Below are 20,515 nucleotides of genomic sequence, written 5' to 3'. Positions count from 1 at the left end.
CACCAATGATGGGTCACTATTCTTTCTACAGACACCAATGATGGGTCACTATTCTTTCTACTGACACCAATGATGGGTCACTATTCTTTCTACAGACACCAATGATGGGTCACTATTCTTTCTACAGACACCAATGATGGGTCACTATTCTTTCTACCGACACCAATGACGGGTCACTATTCTTTCTACTGACACCAATGACGGGTCACTATTCTTTCTACCGACATCAATGATGGGTCACTATTCTTTCTACTGACACCAATGATGGGTCACTATTCTTTCTACTGACACCAATGATGGGTCACTATTCTTTCTACCGACACCAATGATGGGTCACTATTCTTTCTACTGACACCAATGAAGGGTCACTATTCTTTCTACCGACACCAATGAAGGGTCACTATTCTTTCTACTGACACCAATGAAGGGTCACTATTCTTTCTACTGACATCAATGACGGGTCACTATTCTTTCTACTGACACCAATGAAGGGTCACTATTCTTTCTACTGACATCAATGATGGGTCACTATTCTTTCTACAGACACCAATGATGGGTCACTATTCTTTCTACTGACACCAATGATGGGTCACTATTCTTTCTACCGACACCAATGACGGGTCACTATTCTTTCTACTGACACCAATGATGGGTCACTATTCTTTCTACAGACACCAATGATGGGTCACTATTCTTTCTACTGACACCAATGATGGGTCACTATTCTTTCTACAGACACCAATGATGGGTCACTATTCTTTTTACAGACACCAATGATGGGTCACTATTCTTTCTACAGACACCAATGATGGGTCACTATTCTTTCTACCGACACCAATGACGGGTCACTATTCTTTCTACTGACACCAATGACGGGTCACTATTCTTTCTACCGACATCAATGATGGGTCACTATTCTTTCTACTGACACCAATGATGGGTCACTATTCTTTCTACTGACACCAATGATGGGTCACTATTCTTTCTACCGACACCAATGATGGGTCACTATTCTTTCTACTGACACCAATAAAGGGTCACTTTTCTTTCTACTGACACCAATGATGGGTCACTATTCTTTCTACTGACACCAATGATGGGTCACTATTCTTTCTACTGACACCAATGATGGGTCACTATTCTTTCTACCGCCACCAATGATGGGTCACTATTCTTTCTACTGACACCATTGATGGGTCACTATTCTTTCTACTGACATCAATGATGGGTCACTATTCTTTCTACTGACATCAATGATGGGTCACTATTCTTTCTACTGCCACCAATGATGGGTCACTATTCTTTCTAATGACATCAATGACGGGTCACTATTCTTTCTACCGACACCAATGATGGGTCACTATTCTTTCTACTGACACCAATGAAGGGTCACTATTCTTTCTACTGACACCAATGAAGGGTCACTATTCTTTCTACTGACACCAATGACGGGTCACTATTCTTTCTACTGACACCAATGAAGGGTCACTATTCTTTCTACTGACACCAATGATGGGTCACTATTCTTTCTACTGACACCAATGAAGGGTCACTATTCTTTCTACTGACACCAATGATGGGTCACTATTCTTTCTACTGCCACCAATGATGGGTCACTATTCTTTCTACTGACACCAATGAAGGGTCACTATTCTTTCTACTGACATCAATGATGGGTCACTATTCTTTCTACTGACACCAATGATGGGTCACTATTCTTTCTACTGCCACCAATGATGGGTCACTATTCTTTCTACTGACACCAATGATGGGTCACTATTCTTGCTACTGACATCAATGATGGGTCACTATTCTTTCTACTGACACCAATGATGGGTCACTATTCTTTCTACCGACACCAATGATGGGTCACTATTCTTTCTACTGCCACCAATGATGGATCACTATTCTTTCTACTGACACCAATGATGGGTCACTATTCTTTCTACTGACACCAATGATGGGTCACTATTCTTTCTACCGCCACCAAGGATGGGTCACTATTCTTTCTACCGCCACCAATGATGGGTCACTATTCTTTCTACTGACACCATTGATGGGTCACTATTCTTTCTACTGACACCAATGATGGGTCACTATTCTTTCTACTGACACCAATGATGGGTCACTATTCTATCTACTGACACCAATGATGGGTCACTATTCTTTCTACCGACACCAATGATGGGTCATTATTCTTTCTACTGACATCAATGGTGGGTCACTATTCTTTCTACTGACATCAATGATGGGTCACTATTCTTTCTACTGCCACTGATGATGGGTCATTATTCTTTCTACTGACACCAATGATGGGACACTATTCTTTCTACTGACACCAATGATGGGTCACTATTCTTTCTACTGCCACCAATGATGGGTCACTATTCTTTCTACTGACACCAATGATGGGTCACTATTCTTTCTACTGACACCATTGATGGGTCACTATTCTTTCTACTGACACAAATGATGGGTCACTATTCTTTCTACTGACATCAATGATGGGTCACTATTCTTTCTACTGACACCAATGATGGGTCACTATTCTTTCTACTGACACCAATGATGGGTCACTATTCTTTCTAATGCCACCAATGAAGGGTCACTATTCTTTCTACCGCCACCAAGGATGGGTCACTATTCTTTCTACCGCCACCAATGATGGGTCACTATTCTTTCTACTGACACCATTGATGGGTCACTATTCTTTCTACTGACACCAATGATGGGTCACTATTCTTTCTACTGACACCAATGATGGGTCACTATTCTTTCTACCGACACCAATGATGGGTCATTATTCTTTCTACTGACATCAATGGTGGGTCACTATTCTTTCTACTGACATCAATGATGGGTCACTATTCTTTCTACTGACACCAATGATGGGTCACTATTCTTTCTACTGACACCAATGATGGGTCACTATTCTTTCTAATGCCACCAATGAAGGGTCACTATTCTTTCTACTGACACCAATGATGGGTCACTATTCTTTCTACTGACACCAATGATGGGTCACTATTCTTTCTACCGACACCAATGATGGGACACTATTCCTCCCAATGATACCAAAGAGGGGACACTGTTTACTTCCAGTGACTCCAGGAAATGTTATACTCCCGCTGGGCACAGTCCAGCCCCCCTAAAGCCTGAAAGACAGTAAACTGGCCCTTTGTTTAGAAAGTTTGGAGACCCCTGCTATAGAGGGATGTGCTTTGTTCATATTTCATGTCTGAGGTTTGCAACCATTTTAAGCCTTGTGAACATTTCTGATACACAAAGTAGAGGATGATTTTTCTCTCTGAAGGCTCGGAATGAGTTAATTTTTCTCATTTCCAGCCTGCATGTCGTTAAGCAGAAGCAGGGTTTATTATGTCGGCCTGCTTATTGGTTTTGGCACAGGATCCTTAATTATATTAAAAGTGATGACTGACAAAGAACTTGGGGAGAGGCAAGCTGTTTTTTGGCTACGCTCTCTACGCTAAAACCTTTTGAAAATGATTTGAATGCGTGGTCACGACTGTGCAAACCGGAGGGAGCGGAGCCTGAAGGTGCGCAACGCTGACAGCAACCCATTAGACCGGAACGCCATCCCCTCGCCGCGGCCAGCCGCACGCTTCACGGATCCGTGGCCGGAGCCGAATCCCGCTTCAATGGAGGCCCCTGACATGCGCGAGATTGGGGAAAAAGACGCGGGGACGGCACAGGATTATTTCGCTGCGCGGCCGGCGCTCGCCTTCGCTAATGATATCGGCATCAAAGGCCTCGTTGTTGTTTACTCCTCGTTTCTTTGTTTACAAGCCAATGACCTTTCCAGCAAGAAACGCAAACGCACGCACCGTAAAAAACCTCAAGTCGCCACCATGTTTAAAATAAACAGACGACAGAATCCCGTTTGACTCGATTGCCAATTAAAAGCAAAAAAAAAAAAAAAGTTGTAAGAAGCCGACTTCAGAGCACTAATGCAAACAGTAATTAAACTGACATGTAGTAAAGGAATGCTGTTTTATGATCTTGTTTTGCTTGTGGTAATAAGAGAAAATATTACACAAACAGAAAATTGAAAAATAGGTGGCATTAGGGGGGGACTAGTCTTAAAAATCCACTGTTTTCACACAGCCACCCCGAATAATCCCCGTAACATGTCTAATATGTGTATTTTCTATGATCGTCGGCTCCATCTAGTGGCCATAATGCTGCAAATTCCTGATTGAGGTATTTCAGTAAAATACCTCATTATGAGCACTAGTTGGCGCTGACGATCATAGGAAATAAACATATTAGACACATTACAGAGATCATTTGGGATGTAAATGGTGAGACATTTGCAAACCAAATTTTTCTTTTTATAAATAAACACCTAAATTAAAGCATTGTTTCACCCTAAAAAACAACTTTATAGCATCTCATTCAGCATAGTAGCGCGAGCTACAGTATGCCTTTATATTTTTTTTCAGCGCCGTACTCACTGTTTAATCGCGTATTACATTTTCAGACTCCCCGCGGGAAATGGGCGTTCCTATTCAGGTGGCTCGTGATTGACGGCCGGCTATGGCGCGTCACGCTTCACGAAAATAGCCGGAGTAGGTCTCGGCTCTTCCCGGCGCTATACGGCGCCTGCGCACAGACATCGGAGCTGACTGCGCAGGCGCTGTGAAGAGCAAACACCTATTTCGGCTATTTCCGTGAAGCGTGACGCGCCATAGCCGGCCGTCAATCACGAGCCCTCTGAATAGGAACGCCCATTCCCCTGAAACTTTACTACGCGATTACACAGTGAGTACGGCGCCAAAAAAATATATAAAGGCATACTGTAGCTCACGCTACTATGCTGAATGAGATGCTAGAAAATTTTTTTTTTTTTAGGGAGAACCCCCGCTTTAAAGAGTAATACCACTCAGAAGTATGTGCCCCCCTGAGCTGATCGAGAACAGAGATATCCATATTAATACATATACAGCTGTATTTAGATACAGGAGCTTAGTGACAAATGACAGGTCCTCATTGGTTTATGGCAGGGGTCTCCAAACTGTGGCCCGGGGGTCAGATGCGGCCCTTTGCTTGCTTTTATCCGGCCCTTGGACCATAATTCCCCCCCACTGTCAGCAACAGTGGGGCATAGTTTCTGCCATTGACACTGACAACGGAGCACTTTTCTTCCCACTAACACCAATGATGGGTCACTATTCTTTCTACTGCCACCAATGATGGGTCACTATTCTTTCTACTGCCACCAATGATGGGACACTATTCTTTCTACTGCCACCAATGATGGGTCACTATTATTTCTACTGCCACCAATGATGGGTCACTATTATTTCTACTGCCACCAATGATGGGTCACTATTCTTTCTACTGACACCAATGATGGGACATTATTCTTTCTACTGACACCATTGATGGGTCACTATTCTTTCTACTGCCACCAATGATGGGTCACTATTCTTTCTACTACCACCAATGATAGGTCACTATTCTTTCTACTGACACCAATGATGGGACATTATTCTTTCTACTGACACCATTGATGGGTCACTATTCTTTCTACTGCCACCAATGATGGGTCACTATTCTTTCTACTACCACCAATGATGGGTCACTATTCTTTCTACTGCCACCAAGGATGGGTCACTATTCTTTCTACTGACACCAATGATGGGTCACTATTCATTCTACTGACACCAATGAAGGGTCACTATTCTTTCTACTGACACCATTGATGGGTCACTATTCTTTCTACTGCCACCAATGATGGGTCACTATTCTTTCTACTACCACCAATGATGGGTCACTATTCTTTCTACTGCCACCAAGGATGGGTCACTATTCTTTCTACTGACACCAATGATGGGTCACTATTCATTCTACTGACACCAATGAAGGGTCACTATTCTTTCTACTGACATCAATGATGGGTCACTATTCTTTCTACTGACATCAATGATGGGTCACTATTCTTTCTACTGACACAATTGATGGGTCACTATTCTTTCTACTGACACCAATGAAGAGTCACTATTCTTTCTACTGACACCAATGATGGGACACTATTCTTTCTACTGACACCAATGAAGGGTCACTATTCTTTCTACTGACACCAATGATGGGTCACTATTCTTTCTACTGACACCACTGATGGGTCACTATTCTTTCTACTGACACCAATGATGGGTCACTATTCTTTCTACTGACACCAATGATGGGTCACTATTCTTTCTACTAACATCAATGATGGGTCACTATTCTTTCTACTGACACCATTGATGGGTCACTATTCTTTCTACCAACACCACTGATGGGTCACTATTCATTCTACCAACACCACTGATGGGTCACTATTCTTTCTACTAACATCAATGATGGGTCACTATTCTTTCTACTGACACCATTGATGGGTCACTGTTTTTCTACTGACACCAATGATGGGTCACTATTCTTTCTACTGACACCAATAATGGGTCACTATTCTTTCTACTGACATCAATGATGGGTCACTATTCTTTCCACTGCCACCAATGATGGGTCACTATTCTTTCTACTGACACCAATGATGGGTCACTATTCTTTCTACTGCCACCAATGATGGGTCACTATTCTTTCTACTGCCACCAATGATGGGTCACTATTCTTTCTACTGCCACCAATGATGGGTCACTATTCTTTCTACTGCCACCAATGATGGGTCACTATTCTTTCTACTGCCACCAATGATGGGTCACTATTCTTTCTACTGCCACCAATGATGGGTCACTATTCTTTCTACTGACACCATTGATGGGTCACTATTCTTTCTACCAACACCACTGATGGGTCACTATTCATTCTACCAACACCACTGATGGGTCACTATTCTTTCTACTAACATCAATGATGGGTCACTATTCTTTCTACTGACACCATTGATGGGTCACTGTTTTTCTACTGACACCAATGATGGGTCACTATTCTTTCTACTGACACCAATAATGGGTCACTATTCTTTCTACTGACATCAATGATGGGTCACTATTCTTTCCACTGCCACCAATGATGGGTCACTATTCTTTCTACTGACACCAATGATGGGTCACTATTCTTTCTACTGCCACCAATGATGGGTCACTATTCTTTCTACTGCCACCAATGATGGGTCACTATTCTTTCTACTGCCACCAATGATGGGTCACTATTCTTTCTACTGCCACCAATGATGGGTCACTATTCTTTCTACTGCCACCAATGATGGGTCACTATTCTTTCTACTGCCACCAATGATGGGTCACTATTCTTTCTACTGCCACCAATGATGGGTTGTTTTTCAGGGGTTGGGTGTCAGCATACCAATTAATTAACAATTTTAAGCTCCTAACTTTGTGGGAACAGTTTGGGGACGGCCCCTCCCTGTTCCAACATGACTGCGAAACCAGTGCAGTCCATAAAGACATGGATGAGCGAGTTTGGGGTGGAGGAACTTGACTGGTCTGAAAAGACTCCTGACCTCAACCCGATAGAACACCTTTGGGATGAATTAGAGCGGAGACTGCAAGTCAGGCCTTCTTGTCCAACATCAGTGTCTGACCTCACAAATGCTCTTCTGGAAGAATGGTCAAACGTTCCCATAGACACACTCCTAAACCTTGTGGACAGCCTTCCCAGAAGAGTTGAAGCTGTTATAGCTGCAAAGGGTGGTCCTACTCAATATTGAACCCTACGGACTAAGACTGGGATGCCATTAAAGTTCTTGTAAGCACCCATAAAGGCAGGTGTCTCAATACTTTTGACAACATAGGCCCGGATTCACAAAGTGTAACTATGCGCCGTCGTATCTGTGCGCCGTGCCAACAGAACTAGATACGCCTGAAAATAGGCTTCATCAGACCGACGTAACTTTCCTACGCCGGCGTATCGTATTTACGCTGGCCGCCTCATTGCAAATATGCAAATGAGGGAGATACGTCGATTCACAAACGTAGTTGCGCCCGGCGCATAATATACGCGGTTTGCGTAAGGCTTACATCCGGCGTATATTTATTCCCCATCTATGAGGCGCAACTCAAGCAAAGGTATGGACCAGGGAACAGCCGTCGTATTTTACGTCGTTTACGTAGTAGTACGTTAATAGGGCTGGGAGTAGGTTACGTTCACCTCGTAGGCAGCGATCCGTCGTATCTTAGGGAGTAGTTTCGACGTGATTCTGAGCATGCGCACTGGGATACATCCACGGGACGGCACATGCGCCGTTCGTTTTAAAGCGGTGGTTCACCCATAAAAACGACTTCCCCCTATTACACTGCCCCCCCGCATTACAATACGAATATGCCATTAATTTTTTTTTGGCTGCTGTACATACCTGGGTACAGCTATTCACCCGTGTCCTCCGGGTTGCGAGTCCCGCGGGAGTGGGCGTTCCTACCATGGCGGTGATTGACGTTTTGACTAAAAAACGAGCTCCCCCCGTCGCGTAAGCAGCGTCACGATTGGCGGAAGGAGCCGAACGGCGAGTCGGCGCTATACTGCGCCTGCGCATCGCAGTTCGGCTCCTTTCGCCAGTTGTGACGCGGCTTACGCGACGGGGGGAGCTCATTTTTTTGTTAAAACGTCAATCACCGCCATGGTAGGAACGCCCACTCCCGCGGGACTCGCAACCCGGAGGACACGGGTGAATAGCTGTACCCAGGTATGTACAGCAGGCAAAAAAAAATTAATGGCATATTCTTATTGTAATGCGGGGGGGCAGTGTAATAGGGGGAAGTCGTTTTTATGGGTGAACCACCGCTTTAAGTACTTCTGTGACGCTTGGCCCATCATTTGCATGGGGTCACGCCTCATTAGCATGGCTCACGCCCACTACCACCTACGCTGGCTTACGCCGAGGAAACCCAGCAGCGAGTGGGAGCAAGTGCTTTGTGAATACTGTGCTTGCCGCTCTGCGCTGCGCCGGCGTAGCCTAAATGATAGGCTACACCGGCATAAATATGCGCCAATGTATGTGAATCTGGGCCTAAGTGTATGTTCAGAGGGACAAGAAGGACAAAAAGGACCTCCCCTTACATCGGTGGTGAGTGGGTGAGAATGGGCCCCTTACATAGGTGGCCAGTGGAAGAGAAAAAGCCCCCTCATTATTGGTGCCAGTGAGAAGAATAGTGCCTTATCATTGGTGTCGGTAGGAGGTTTAGCTCCTCATTATTGGTGTCAGTGCAAAGAATAGTGCCTCATCAATGGTGTCGGTGGGAGGAATAGTGCCTCATCAATGGTGTCAGTGGGAAGAATAGTGCATCATCAATGGTGTCAGTGGGAAGAATAGTGCATCATCAATGGTGTCAGTGGGAAGAATAGCGCCTCATCATTGGTGTCGGTGGGAGGTTTAGCGCCTCAGTATTGGTGTCAATGGGAGGAATAGTGCCTTGTATCAGTTTAAGAAATAGTGCCCCAAGGGCCGGATAAACGCAATCAAACGGCCCGAATTTGGCCCGTGGGTCGCAGTTTGGACACCCCTGGTCTAATCTGGAATATTGTAACTACCGTATTTATCGGCGTATACCGCGCACTTTTTTGCCCTGAAAATCAGGGCAAAATCGTGGGTGCGCGATATACGCCGATACCCGCTTTCCCGCGCCGAGTTTGAATACTGCGCCGGCATATACCGAGCAGAGTACACTCGTGTATATTCAGGCAGTCTCGGCTCCTCTTGTGTTCACGTCCTGGACGTACAGGACGCGAGTGCTAGAGTAGCCGAGCCTGCCCGACTATACACGAGTGTACTGCGCTCGGTATATGCCGGCGCAGTATTCAAACTCGGCGCGGGAAAGCGGGAAACGTGCGGGGAGGACGCCGCAGAAGGACGCCGGACCCGACGAAGAGGACACCCGAAGCCGCAGACGGACGCCGGACCCGACGAGGCCGCCGATGGACGCCGCGCAAGACACCAAAACTGTAAGTACAAAAATCTTTTTTCCACAGGAATGCGGGTCCACTTTAGGGGTGCGCGCTTTACGCCGGAGCGCGCAATACCCCGATAAATACGGTATGTAAGAATTACCCATACCAGAACCTCAACTTTAGAAGGAGGGTCATGTAAAACAGAGCTAACCACAAACTTTTAATTCAAGGCCCCCCCCCCACGCATTACGCATCTGCGCCGCAATACCAGCAACCTCCCCCCCCCCATATACATCCAGCCCCAGACTTTATATTTTCGGATCGTGGGAAAAATATCTACGGCGCTGATTGCGTCCCCCCGCCCCCCCCCCCCCCCATCTGAAGAGCATCTTAACCCCTAATTTGCATTAAAAGCCAACCGCACGCCTTTATTTTTTCCTTGTTTATTCTTGTATTATAATACGGGTAACCCTTTAATTTTATTTATCTTTTTCTCTCCACCATTTTTTTCCCACCATACAGAAAGGCGGGCCGATGATTGCTCTGAATTAATGGATTATCTCGCGCACCATTTGGCGATCATCTGGTCAAAACAAAACAAAAAAAAAAAACACACAAAAATCAACAAATGCACCTGTTTACTAATAAATAAAGCCTCAGCTGTAAGAAAAATAAATTAGATGCGTTTAATTGGTAGGCTGAGCGGGCGCCGTTCTTTATTACAATGTCGCCTCTTGTTTTTTTTTTATGATGTCAGAGAGCATGGCACACTGACAAAGTGTTTATGAATCGCAGTTTGCAGATGGCACTTCTGGTTTCTCACTAGTTTTGTGGACAAGTAGCATTAGCGATGAACGAGGGAGGAGGTGGGGGGGGGGGATTTTTTTTTTCTATGCCAAGGCCCCCCCCCCCCCACCTTTCTCTCTTCCCCCCACCCTCTGGGAATTAGCAGTGTCTGGCTCTCTTGTGCCAATCTCTTACTGGCAGCATCCTTCCACCAGCACACGTTCAATAAATCACCAGCCCTTGGCGCGTTTGCACAGACATCGAACGTTTGCCGCACAACACATACTCGCCCGCACTTTTCGTGGGTTTTGTGTACCCGAAAATCTTAGCAGTTCTACCCGTCATACAAAAAAAAAAAAAAAAGCCGATCGTATTGGGGCTAGATTCAGCAAAGAATTACGCCGGCGTAATCAATAGATACGCCGCGTAAATTCAAAGCTGCGCCGGCGTATCTACTTTCTGTATTCAGAAAGCAAGATACGCCGACATTAGCCTAATGCTGGGTACACACGAGAGGATTTATCCGCGGAAACGGTCCTCCGGACCGTATCCGCGGATAAATCCTCTGGCGGATTTTGATCTCCTGGTTGTACTAACCAGGAGATCAAAATCCCCGCGGAATTCCGTCCGCGGTGACGTGTCGCACCGTCGCCGCGATGATGACGCAGCGACGTGCGCGACGCTGTCATATAAGGATATCCACGCATGCGTCGAATCATTACGACGCATGCGAGGGATGTGTTCGGACGGATCGATCCGGTGAGTCTGTACAGACCAGCGGATCGATCCGCTGGAGCCGATTCCAGCGGATAGATTTCTTAGCATGCTAAGAAATTTTTATCCGCTGGAAATCGGTCGGCCCGAAAAAAATCTGCGGAAAAAGATCCGCTGGGTTGTACACACCAGGGGATCTCTCCGCTGGAACTGATCCGCAGATCAATTCCAGCGGATAGATCCTCTCGTGTGTACGGGGCCTAAGATCCGACTGGCGTAATTCTATTACGCCGTCGTATCTTAGGGTGCATTCTCACGCTGGCCGCTAGGTGGTGCTTCCGTTGTTTTCGGCGTAGAATATGCAAATGACCTAGTTACGTCGATTCGCAAACGCACGTGCGCCCGGCGTTCGTTTATTACGTCGTTTGCGTTAAGGCTTTTTCGGCATAACGTTGTGCCTGCTTCTATGAGGCGCACTCAATGTTAAGTATGGACGTCATTCCCGCTTCGATTTTTGATTTTTTTTTACGTTGTTTGCGTAAGTCGTTCGCGAATAGGGCTGGACGTAATTTACGTTCAAGTCGAAACCTTGCGACGTCATTTGGAGCAATGCACGCTGGGATATGTACACGGACGTATTGACCTGACGTCAATCACGTCAGGTCAACACACATTAACATAAAACACGCCGCCCCCCCCTTACACATTTGAATTACGCTCGCTTACCCCGGCCCCATTTACGCTACGCCGCCGCAATTTACAGAGCAAGTGCTTTGTGAATACTGCACTTGCTCCTGTAAGTTGCGGCGGCGTAGCGTAAATACGATACGCTGCGCCGCCGTTAGATTGCGCGCCCCTACCTGAATCTAGCCCTTGCAGTATTATTATTTTCTTGCAAAGCGTACAGACTACGTACTGCCGCGTGCACTAGGGTGACCACGTGTCCCGGATTGCCCGTTACAGTCCCGCACTTTGCAGGTCTGTCCCGGGCACCTTCATTCCAGGACAATATACTGTCCCGGAATGAAACTGACACAGCCACCTACAAACCCCCCCTCCCCCGGGCCAATCTAATGCCTCCAGAAAAAGGCCGCCACATCACCGCTTTACTCACTGACAGTACTTGTCCTGGCCAGGGCCGTCTTAACCACTTAACCCCCGGACTGTATTGATGTCGGCCGCCCGAGGCCGACGCCTCGGGCGGCCGACATTGCGGGCAAACCTGGACAGGTAAGTGTGCTTATTAAAAGTCAGCAGCTACAGTGTTTTTTTTGTTTTTACCGCTGGACGTCCACTTTAAATATACCCTGATAAAAGGTGGGACTCTAATGAGGTACCCTGATGTAATGGGGACCCTAATGGGGATTCTGATGTAAGGGGGATTCAGATGGTGAGCTTAAAGTAAGGGGGATTCAGATCGGGACCTGATGTAAGGTGGAACTCTGACGGGGACTCTGATGTTAAAGGGCTACTTCTGATGGGGACCCTTATATAAGGTTGGGCTCTGATGTAAGGGGGATTTTGATGGGTACCCTGATGTAAGGGGGATTTTTTTTAAACAGAAGGTAGGGGGATTTATATAGGGACCCTGATAAAAGGTAGGACTCTGAGGAGGTACCCTGATGTAAAGGGAATTCAGATGGTAACCTTAAAGTAAGGGGGATTCAGATCGGGACCCTGATGTAAGAGGGGACTTTGATGGGGACCCTGATGTAAAGGGGCATCTTCTGATTGGGACCCTTATATAAGGTTGGACTCTGATGTAAGGGGGATTTAAATGGGGACCCTGATGTAAGGGGGATTCAGATGGGGACCTTGATATAAGGTGGGACTCTGATGGGGACTCTGATGTTAAGCGGCTACTTCTGATGGGGACCCTGATGTAAAGGGGCATCTTCTGATGGGGACCCTGATATAAGGTGGGATTCTGATGTAAGGGGGATTCAGATGGGGACCCCGATATAAGGTGGGACTCTGATAGAGACTCTGATGTAAAGGGTCTAATTCTGAGGAGGACCCTGATATAAGGTTGGACTCTGATGTAAGGGGGATTTAGAAGGGGACCCTGATGTAAAGGGGATTTAGAAGGGGACCCCGATGTAAGGGGGACTCTGATAGGGACTCTGATGTAAAGGGGCTTCTTCTGATGGGGACCCTGATGTAAGGGGGATTCAGATGGGGACCCTGATGTAAGGGGGATTTAGACGGGGACCCTGATGTAAGGGGGACTCTGATGTAAAGGGACTTCTTCTGATGGGGACCCTGATGTAAGAAGGATTCAGATGGGCACCCTAATCAAAGGGGGGCTATGATGGGGACCTCTGATGTTAGCGGGGATTTTAATGGGGACCTTGATGAAAGAGGGACGAGTATTCTGATGTAAAAGAGAATTTAATAAGGTCCTTGATGTACAGTAATGTACAATGTGGCCCTAATACTGAAAAGTCTGGAGACTCCTGCCCTATATGGTAGATTTAGAAGCTAATCTATAGTATCCCACTCAAACATTTACGCATTTACGCTACGCCGCCGCAACTTACAGGAGCAAGTGCAGTATTCACAAAGCACTTGCTCCGTAAATTGCGTCGGCGTAGCGTAAATGGGGCCGGCGTAAGCGCTCGTAACTCAAATGTGGAAGGGGGGGGGGCGTGTTTTATGTAAATCTATGATGACCTGACGTGATTGACGTTTTGTACGCATGCGCCGTCCGTGTACATATCCCAGTGTGCATTGCTCCCAAGTACGCCGCAACGACGTACTGGTTTCGACGTGAACGTAAATTACGTCCAGCCCTATTCGCGAAGGACTTACGCAAACGACGTAAAAAATTCAAAAATCGAAGCGGTAACGACGTCCATACTTAACATTGCGTGCGCCTCATAGAAGCAGGAGCAACGTTACGCCGAAAAAGCCTTACGCAAACTACGTAAAAAACTACCGCCGGGCGCACGTACGTTTGTGAATCAGCGTATCTAGGTAATATTACTCTACGCCGAAAACGACAGAAGCGCCGCCTAGCAGCCAGCGTGAGAATGCACCCTAAGATACGACGGTGTAAGAGAATTACGCCAGTCGGATCTTAGGCTAATGTCGGCGTATCTTGCTTTCTGAATACAGAAAGAAGATACGCCGGCGCAGCTTTGAATTTACGCGGCGTATCTATGGATACGCCGGCGTAATTCTTTGCTGAATCTGGCCCATTGATTTTAACGTCCAGTGTGCATGGAGCCGAAAACGGCGGGCTAGATATATTCCAAATAGATACATATAATAAGTAAATAAATAAGATAAAATATTTAAAAATAGTATTAAATTTGTATGATTAAAAATATATTTTTGGTGACCATAAAAGATAAAAATGAAAAAAAAAAAACACACACACACAAAAAAAATAAAAATACATATAATAAGTAAATAAATAAATAAGATAAACTATTTAAAAATAGTATTACTTTTTTATGATTAAAAATATATTTTTGGGTGACCATAAAAGAAAAAAATGAAAAAAAACACACACAAAAAAAAATACATATAATAAGTAAATAAATAAGATAAAATATTTAAAAATAGTATTACATTAGTATGATTCAAAATATATTTTTGGGTGACCAATAAAATTTAAATGAAAAAATAAAAAACACAAAAAATAAAATAAACCTTCAGCTGACAAAATTATCAATTAAAAGAATTCAGAGGATAAATGGCCTGAAACTTCGCTATTTTCCACTTGAATTTTTTTTTTTTTACTTTGGAGAATAAACAGAAATTCGGATAGGCATCAGGGATAACGGCAATGCCACACGTGGGAAAACGGCGTGTGATCGTTAAAAAAGATCTGATAGACTGGCTGGTCGCCATGACGATAACACGTCTGCAGATGGCCCATCGGAATGGCCACTGGAAACAGACAGTTGATTATCAGCAAGCTTGTAAACATTGTTCCTCTATTCTCCAACGTGAATAATGGCGACATTGTCTGTTTATGTCTGCAATGATTTTTCCTCCTTTTACTTTTTTAGGAATTTTAAAGCCGTTTGTTTTTTTTGTTGTTTTTTTTTTGCACATAATGAAGCAGTTTAGTAGTCTTTGATTACAGTAGAAAAGCCTCTCCCAACCAATTTAATATGGAGGAACCCTGGAAATAACTGTCAGGTCTCAGGGAAGCCCCACTAATTATTACTATGGGCCGGATTCACAAAGAGTTACGCCGGCGTATCAGCAGATACGCCGACGTAACTCGGAATCTAAGCCCGTCGTATGTTTAAGTGTATTCTCAAACTGAGATACACTTAAACCTGCCTAAGATACGACGGCCTGCGCCGTCGTATCTTAGGGTGCACTATTTACGCTGGCCGCTAGGTGGCGCTTCCATTGAGTTCGGCGTAGAATATGCAAATGAGTAGATACGCCGATTCACGAACGTACGCTTGCCCGTCGCAGTAAAGATACGCCGTTTCCGTAAGAGATACGCCGCGTAAAGATAAACATGCCCCCTAGGTGGTGTATCCAATGTTAAGTATGGCCGTCGTTCCCGCAGCGCAATTTGAAAATTTTACGTCGTTTGCGTAACTCGTCCGTGAATAGGGCTGGACGTCAATTACGTTCACGTCGAAACCAATGACGTCCTTGCGACGTCATTTGGAGCAATGCACACTGGGATACTTTACGGAAGGGCGCATGCGCAGTTCGTTCGGTGCGGGGACGCGCTTCATTTAAACGATACACGCCCCCTACCCGCCGAATTTGAATTCCGCCACGTGATTTACGCTACGCCGCCGCAACTTTACAGGCAAGTGCTTTGTGAGTAAAGCACTTGCCTGAAAAACTTGCGGCGGCGTAACGTAAATCGGAATACGTTATGCCGCCGTATAGATACTCCATTCTACGAGAATCTGGCCCTATATCTACAGTTGTGCTCATAAGTTTACATACCCTGGTGATTTTGGCCTGATAACATGCACACAAGTTGACACAAAAGGGTTTGAATGACTATTAAAGGTCACCATCCTCCCCTGTGATCTGATTGCTTGTAATCAGTGTGTGTGTATAAAAGGTCAATGAGTTTCTGGACTCCTGACAGACCCTTGCATCTTTCATCCAGTGCTGCACTGACGTTTCTGGATTCTGAGTCATGGGGAAAGCAAAAGAATTGTCAAAGGATCTGCGGGAAAAGGAAGTTGAATTGTTTAAAACAGGAAAGGGATATAAAAAGATATCCAAGGAATTGAGAATGGCAATCAGCAGTGTTTTTGGGGCCCCTTACACAGCTTCAGGCATGGGCCCCCTGGAGCAGAGAAGCGGGGGGGGCTAAATTGAGAAGCGCAGGGTGGCACAGCAAATTGAGGTTGGGGGGCTTTTGGTGCTGACTAACAAAAAAAAAAGGGGGGTTGCCCTGGGGACCTTAGGGCCCATTACAAAAAAAAAGAAATAAAAAAAAAATATATAGCCAACCGGGGCCCTGGGGACCTTCGGGCCCCTGGGGACCTCTGGGCGCCCTTTAATAAAAAATAAAAAATAAAAAATAAAAAATAAAAAAATATATATAAAAATGTTTACATTTTTTTAATAAAAAAAAATGGGGGGGGGGGGGGCACATCTGGGGCCATCCAGGCCCCTGTGGACCTCTGGGCCCTTTAATAAAAACCAAAAAATATATGTAAAAAAAATTGAATTTTTTTTTATGAAAAAATAAATTAAAAAAAGGGGGGTTGCCATCCGGGGCCCTGGGGACCTCCGGGCCCCTTACAAAAAAAATAAAAATAGGGGGTTGCCATCCGGGCCCCTTACAGGTGTACTGTCTGTACCCCCCTGATGGCGGCCCTTGTTCTGTTGAAACCAAACCACGGTCAGGTAGACCAACTAAAATTTCAGCCACAACTGCCAGGAAAATTGTTCGGGATGCAAAGAAAAACCCACAAATAACTTCAGGTGAAATATAGGACTCTCTGAAAACATGTGGTGTGGCTGTTTCAAGATGTACAATAAGGAGGCACTTGAAGAAAGATGGGCTGCATTGTCGAGTCTCCAGAAGAAAGCCATTACTACGCAAATGTCACAAAGTATCCGCTTACAATACGCCAAAGAGCACAGAGACGAGCCTCAAATCTTCTGCCACAAAGTCATTTGGAGTGATGAGACCAAAATTTAGCTTTTTGGCCACAACCATAAACATTACATTTGGAGAGGAGACAACAAGGCCTATGATGAAAGGTACACCATCCCTACTGTGAAACACGGAGGTGGATTGCTGATGTTTTGGGGATGTGTGAGCTACAAAGACACAGGAAATTTGGTCAAAATTGATGGCAAGATGAATGCAGAATGTTATCAAAAAATACTGGAGGAACATTTTCATTCATCAGTCAGGAAGCTGCGCATGCGACATACTTGGACATTCCAACATGACAACGATCCAAAACACAAGGCCAAGTCCACCTGTCATTGGCTACAGCAGAATAAAGTGAAGGATCTGAAGTGGCCATCTCAGTCTCCTGACCTCAATATCATTGAGCCCCTCTGGGGAGATCTTAAACGTGCCGTTCATGTGAGACAGCCCAAGAATTTACAGGAACTGGAAGCTTTTTACCAAGAGGAATGGGCAGATTTACCATCTGAGAAGATAAAGGGCCTCATCCACAAATACCACAAAAGACTTCAAGCTGTCATTGATGTTAAAGGGGGCAATACACGGTACTAAGAACTGGGGTATGTAAACTTTTGATCGGTTGTCCCGATACCACTTTACCGATACTTTTTTTTATGTCATGTGACAGTTTTCAAACCACAATACAGACTAATGATATGAAGAATGATCCTTACATTGGTGATCAGTGAGAAGAATGTCCCTTACATTGGTGATCAGTGGGAAGAATGCTCCTTACATTGGTGATCAGTGGGAAGAATGTTCCTTACATTGGTGATCAGTGGGAAGAATGTTCCTTACATTGGTGATCAGTGGGAAGAATGTCCCTTACATTGGTGATCAGTGGGAAGAATGCTCCTTACATTGGTGATCAGTGGGAAGAATGTCCCTTACATTGGTGATCAGTGGAAAGAATGTTCCTTACATTGGTGATCAGTGGGAAGAATGTCCCTTACATTGGTGATCAGTGGGAAGAATGTTCCTTACATTGGTGATCAGTGGGAAGAATGTCCCTTACATTGGTGATCAGAGGGAAGAATGTTCCTTACATTGGTGATCAGTGGGAAGAATGCTCCTTACATTGGTGATCAGTGAGAAGAATGTCCCTTACATTGGTGATCAGTGAGAAGAATGTTCCTTACATTGGTGATCAGTGGGAAGAATGTTCCTTACATTGGTGATCAGTGGGAAGAATGCTCCTTACATTGGTGATCAGTGGGAAGAATGTTCCTTACATTGGTGATCAGTGGGAAGAATGTTCCTTACATTGGTGATCAGTGGGAAGAATGTTCCTTACATTGGTGATCAGTGGGAAGAATGTTCCTTACATTGGTGATCAGTGAGAAGAATGTCCCTTACATTGGTGATCAGTGGGAAGAATGTTCCTTACATTGGTGATCAGTGAGAAGAATGTCCCTTACATTGGTGATCAGTGGGAAGAATGTTCCTTACATTGGTGATCAGTGGGAAGAATGTCCCTTACATTGGTGATCAGTGAGAAGAATGCCCCTTACATTGGTGATCAGTGGGAAGAATGCTCCTTACATTGGTGATCAGTGGGAAGAATGTCCCTTACATTGGTGATCAGTGGGAAGAATGTTCCTTACATTGGTGATCAGTGAGAAGAATGTCCCTTACATTGGTGATCAGTGGGAAGAATGTCCCTTACATTGGTGATCAGTGGGAAGAATGCTCCTTACATTGGTGATCAGTGGGAAGAATGTCCCTTACATTGGTGATCAGTGAGAAGAATGATCCTTACATTGGTGATCAGTGGGAAGAATGTTCCTTACATTGGTGATCAGTGGGAAGAATGTCCCTTACATTGGTGATCAGTGAGAAGAATGATCCTTACATTGGTGATCAGTGGGAAGAATGTTCCTTACATTGGTGATCAGTGGGAAGAATGCTCCTTACATTGGTGATCAGTGGGAAGAATGATCCTTACATTGGTGATCAGTGGGAAGAATGTTCCTTACATTGGTGATCAGTGAGAAGAATGTCCCTTACATTGGTGATCAGTGAGAAGAATGATCCTTACATTGGTGATCAGTGGGAAGAATGTTCCTTACATTGGTGATCAGTGAGAAGAATGTCCCTTACATTGGTGATCAGTGGGAAGAATGCTCCTTACATTGGTGATCAGTGGAAAGAATGTTCCTTACATTGGTGATCAGTGGGAAGAATGTCCCTTACATTGGTGATCAGTGAGAAGAATGTCCCTTACATTGGTGATCAGTGAGAAGAATGTTCCTTACATTGGTGATCAGTGGGAAGAATGTCCCTTACATTGGTGATCAGTGGGAAGAATGTTCCTTACATTGGTGATCAGTGGGAAGAATGTTCCTTACATTGGTGATCAGTGGGAAGAATGTTCCTTACATTGGTGATCAGTGAGAAGAATGCTCCTTACATTGGTGATCAGTGAGAAGAATGTCCCTTACATTGGTGATCAGTGGGAAGAATGTTCCTTACATTGGTGATCAGTGGGAAGAATGTTCCTTACATTGGTGATCAGTGGGAAGAATGTTCCTTACATTGGTGATCAGTGGGAAGAAATAATGCTCCTCTTACAGGTAGCTTAAATAATCACTGATGTCGGGTGGCTGAGGGTGTGAAATTGGTCGTTGCCCAAGGATCCCTTGATTCCACAGAATTCAGGTCGGTGTGTAAAAAAAACAAGCCTACCTTTGCCCAGGTTTAGAATGGAGATGTAGAAGGTGTCGGGAGGTGAGTTGTGTTCTCCATCGGAGAGGTAAAACCGGAAACTGTCGTGTCCTTTGCAGCCGAGGATTGTGGTGTGAAAATACCAGATATGATTCAGGTCAACGTCTTCTTGCGTAAAATTCATTCCGGCATACAAGGTGACCCAGAGGGGGCCGGCCTAGAGAAACACAGAGAGCTCAAGTTATTTAGGCCAAAAATAATTTAGGGAAAATAAAAAAATAATAAGGGAGGTGGGAGGGGTTAGAACCTGTGTCAGGAAATACAGTTCCTTTGGCAGCTAAA

At 45.0% G+C, this 20,515-nt stretch overlaps 1 protein-coding gene across 1 annotated transcript in view; it reads right to left on the bottom strand.

Annotated features, from left to right (window-relative positions):
• The window catches only part of LOC120946085 (FRAS1-related extracellular matrix protein 1-like), a 208,926-nt gene that overhangs the window by 83,634 nt on the left and 104,777 nt on the right, over positions 1-20,515 (bottom strand). Inside the window, exon 23 of the mRNA XM_040360818.1 lies at positions 20,195-20,390. Coding sequence (XP_040216752.1) covers positions 20,195-20,390 — 196 coding nt within the window. The remainder of the gene's footprint in view (positions 1-20,194; positions 20,391-20,515) is intronic.

This window comes from Rana temporaria, chromosome 7 (assembly GCF_905171775.1).
Source record: "Rana temporaria chromosome 7, aRanTem1.1, whole genome shotgun sequence".
NCBI lineage: Eukaryota > Metazoa > Chordata > Amphibia > Anura > Ranidae > Rana > Rana temporaria.
This window is presented reverse-complemented; position numbering and strand designations above follow the sequence as displayed.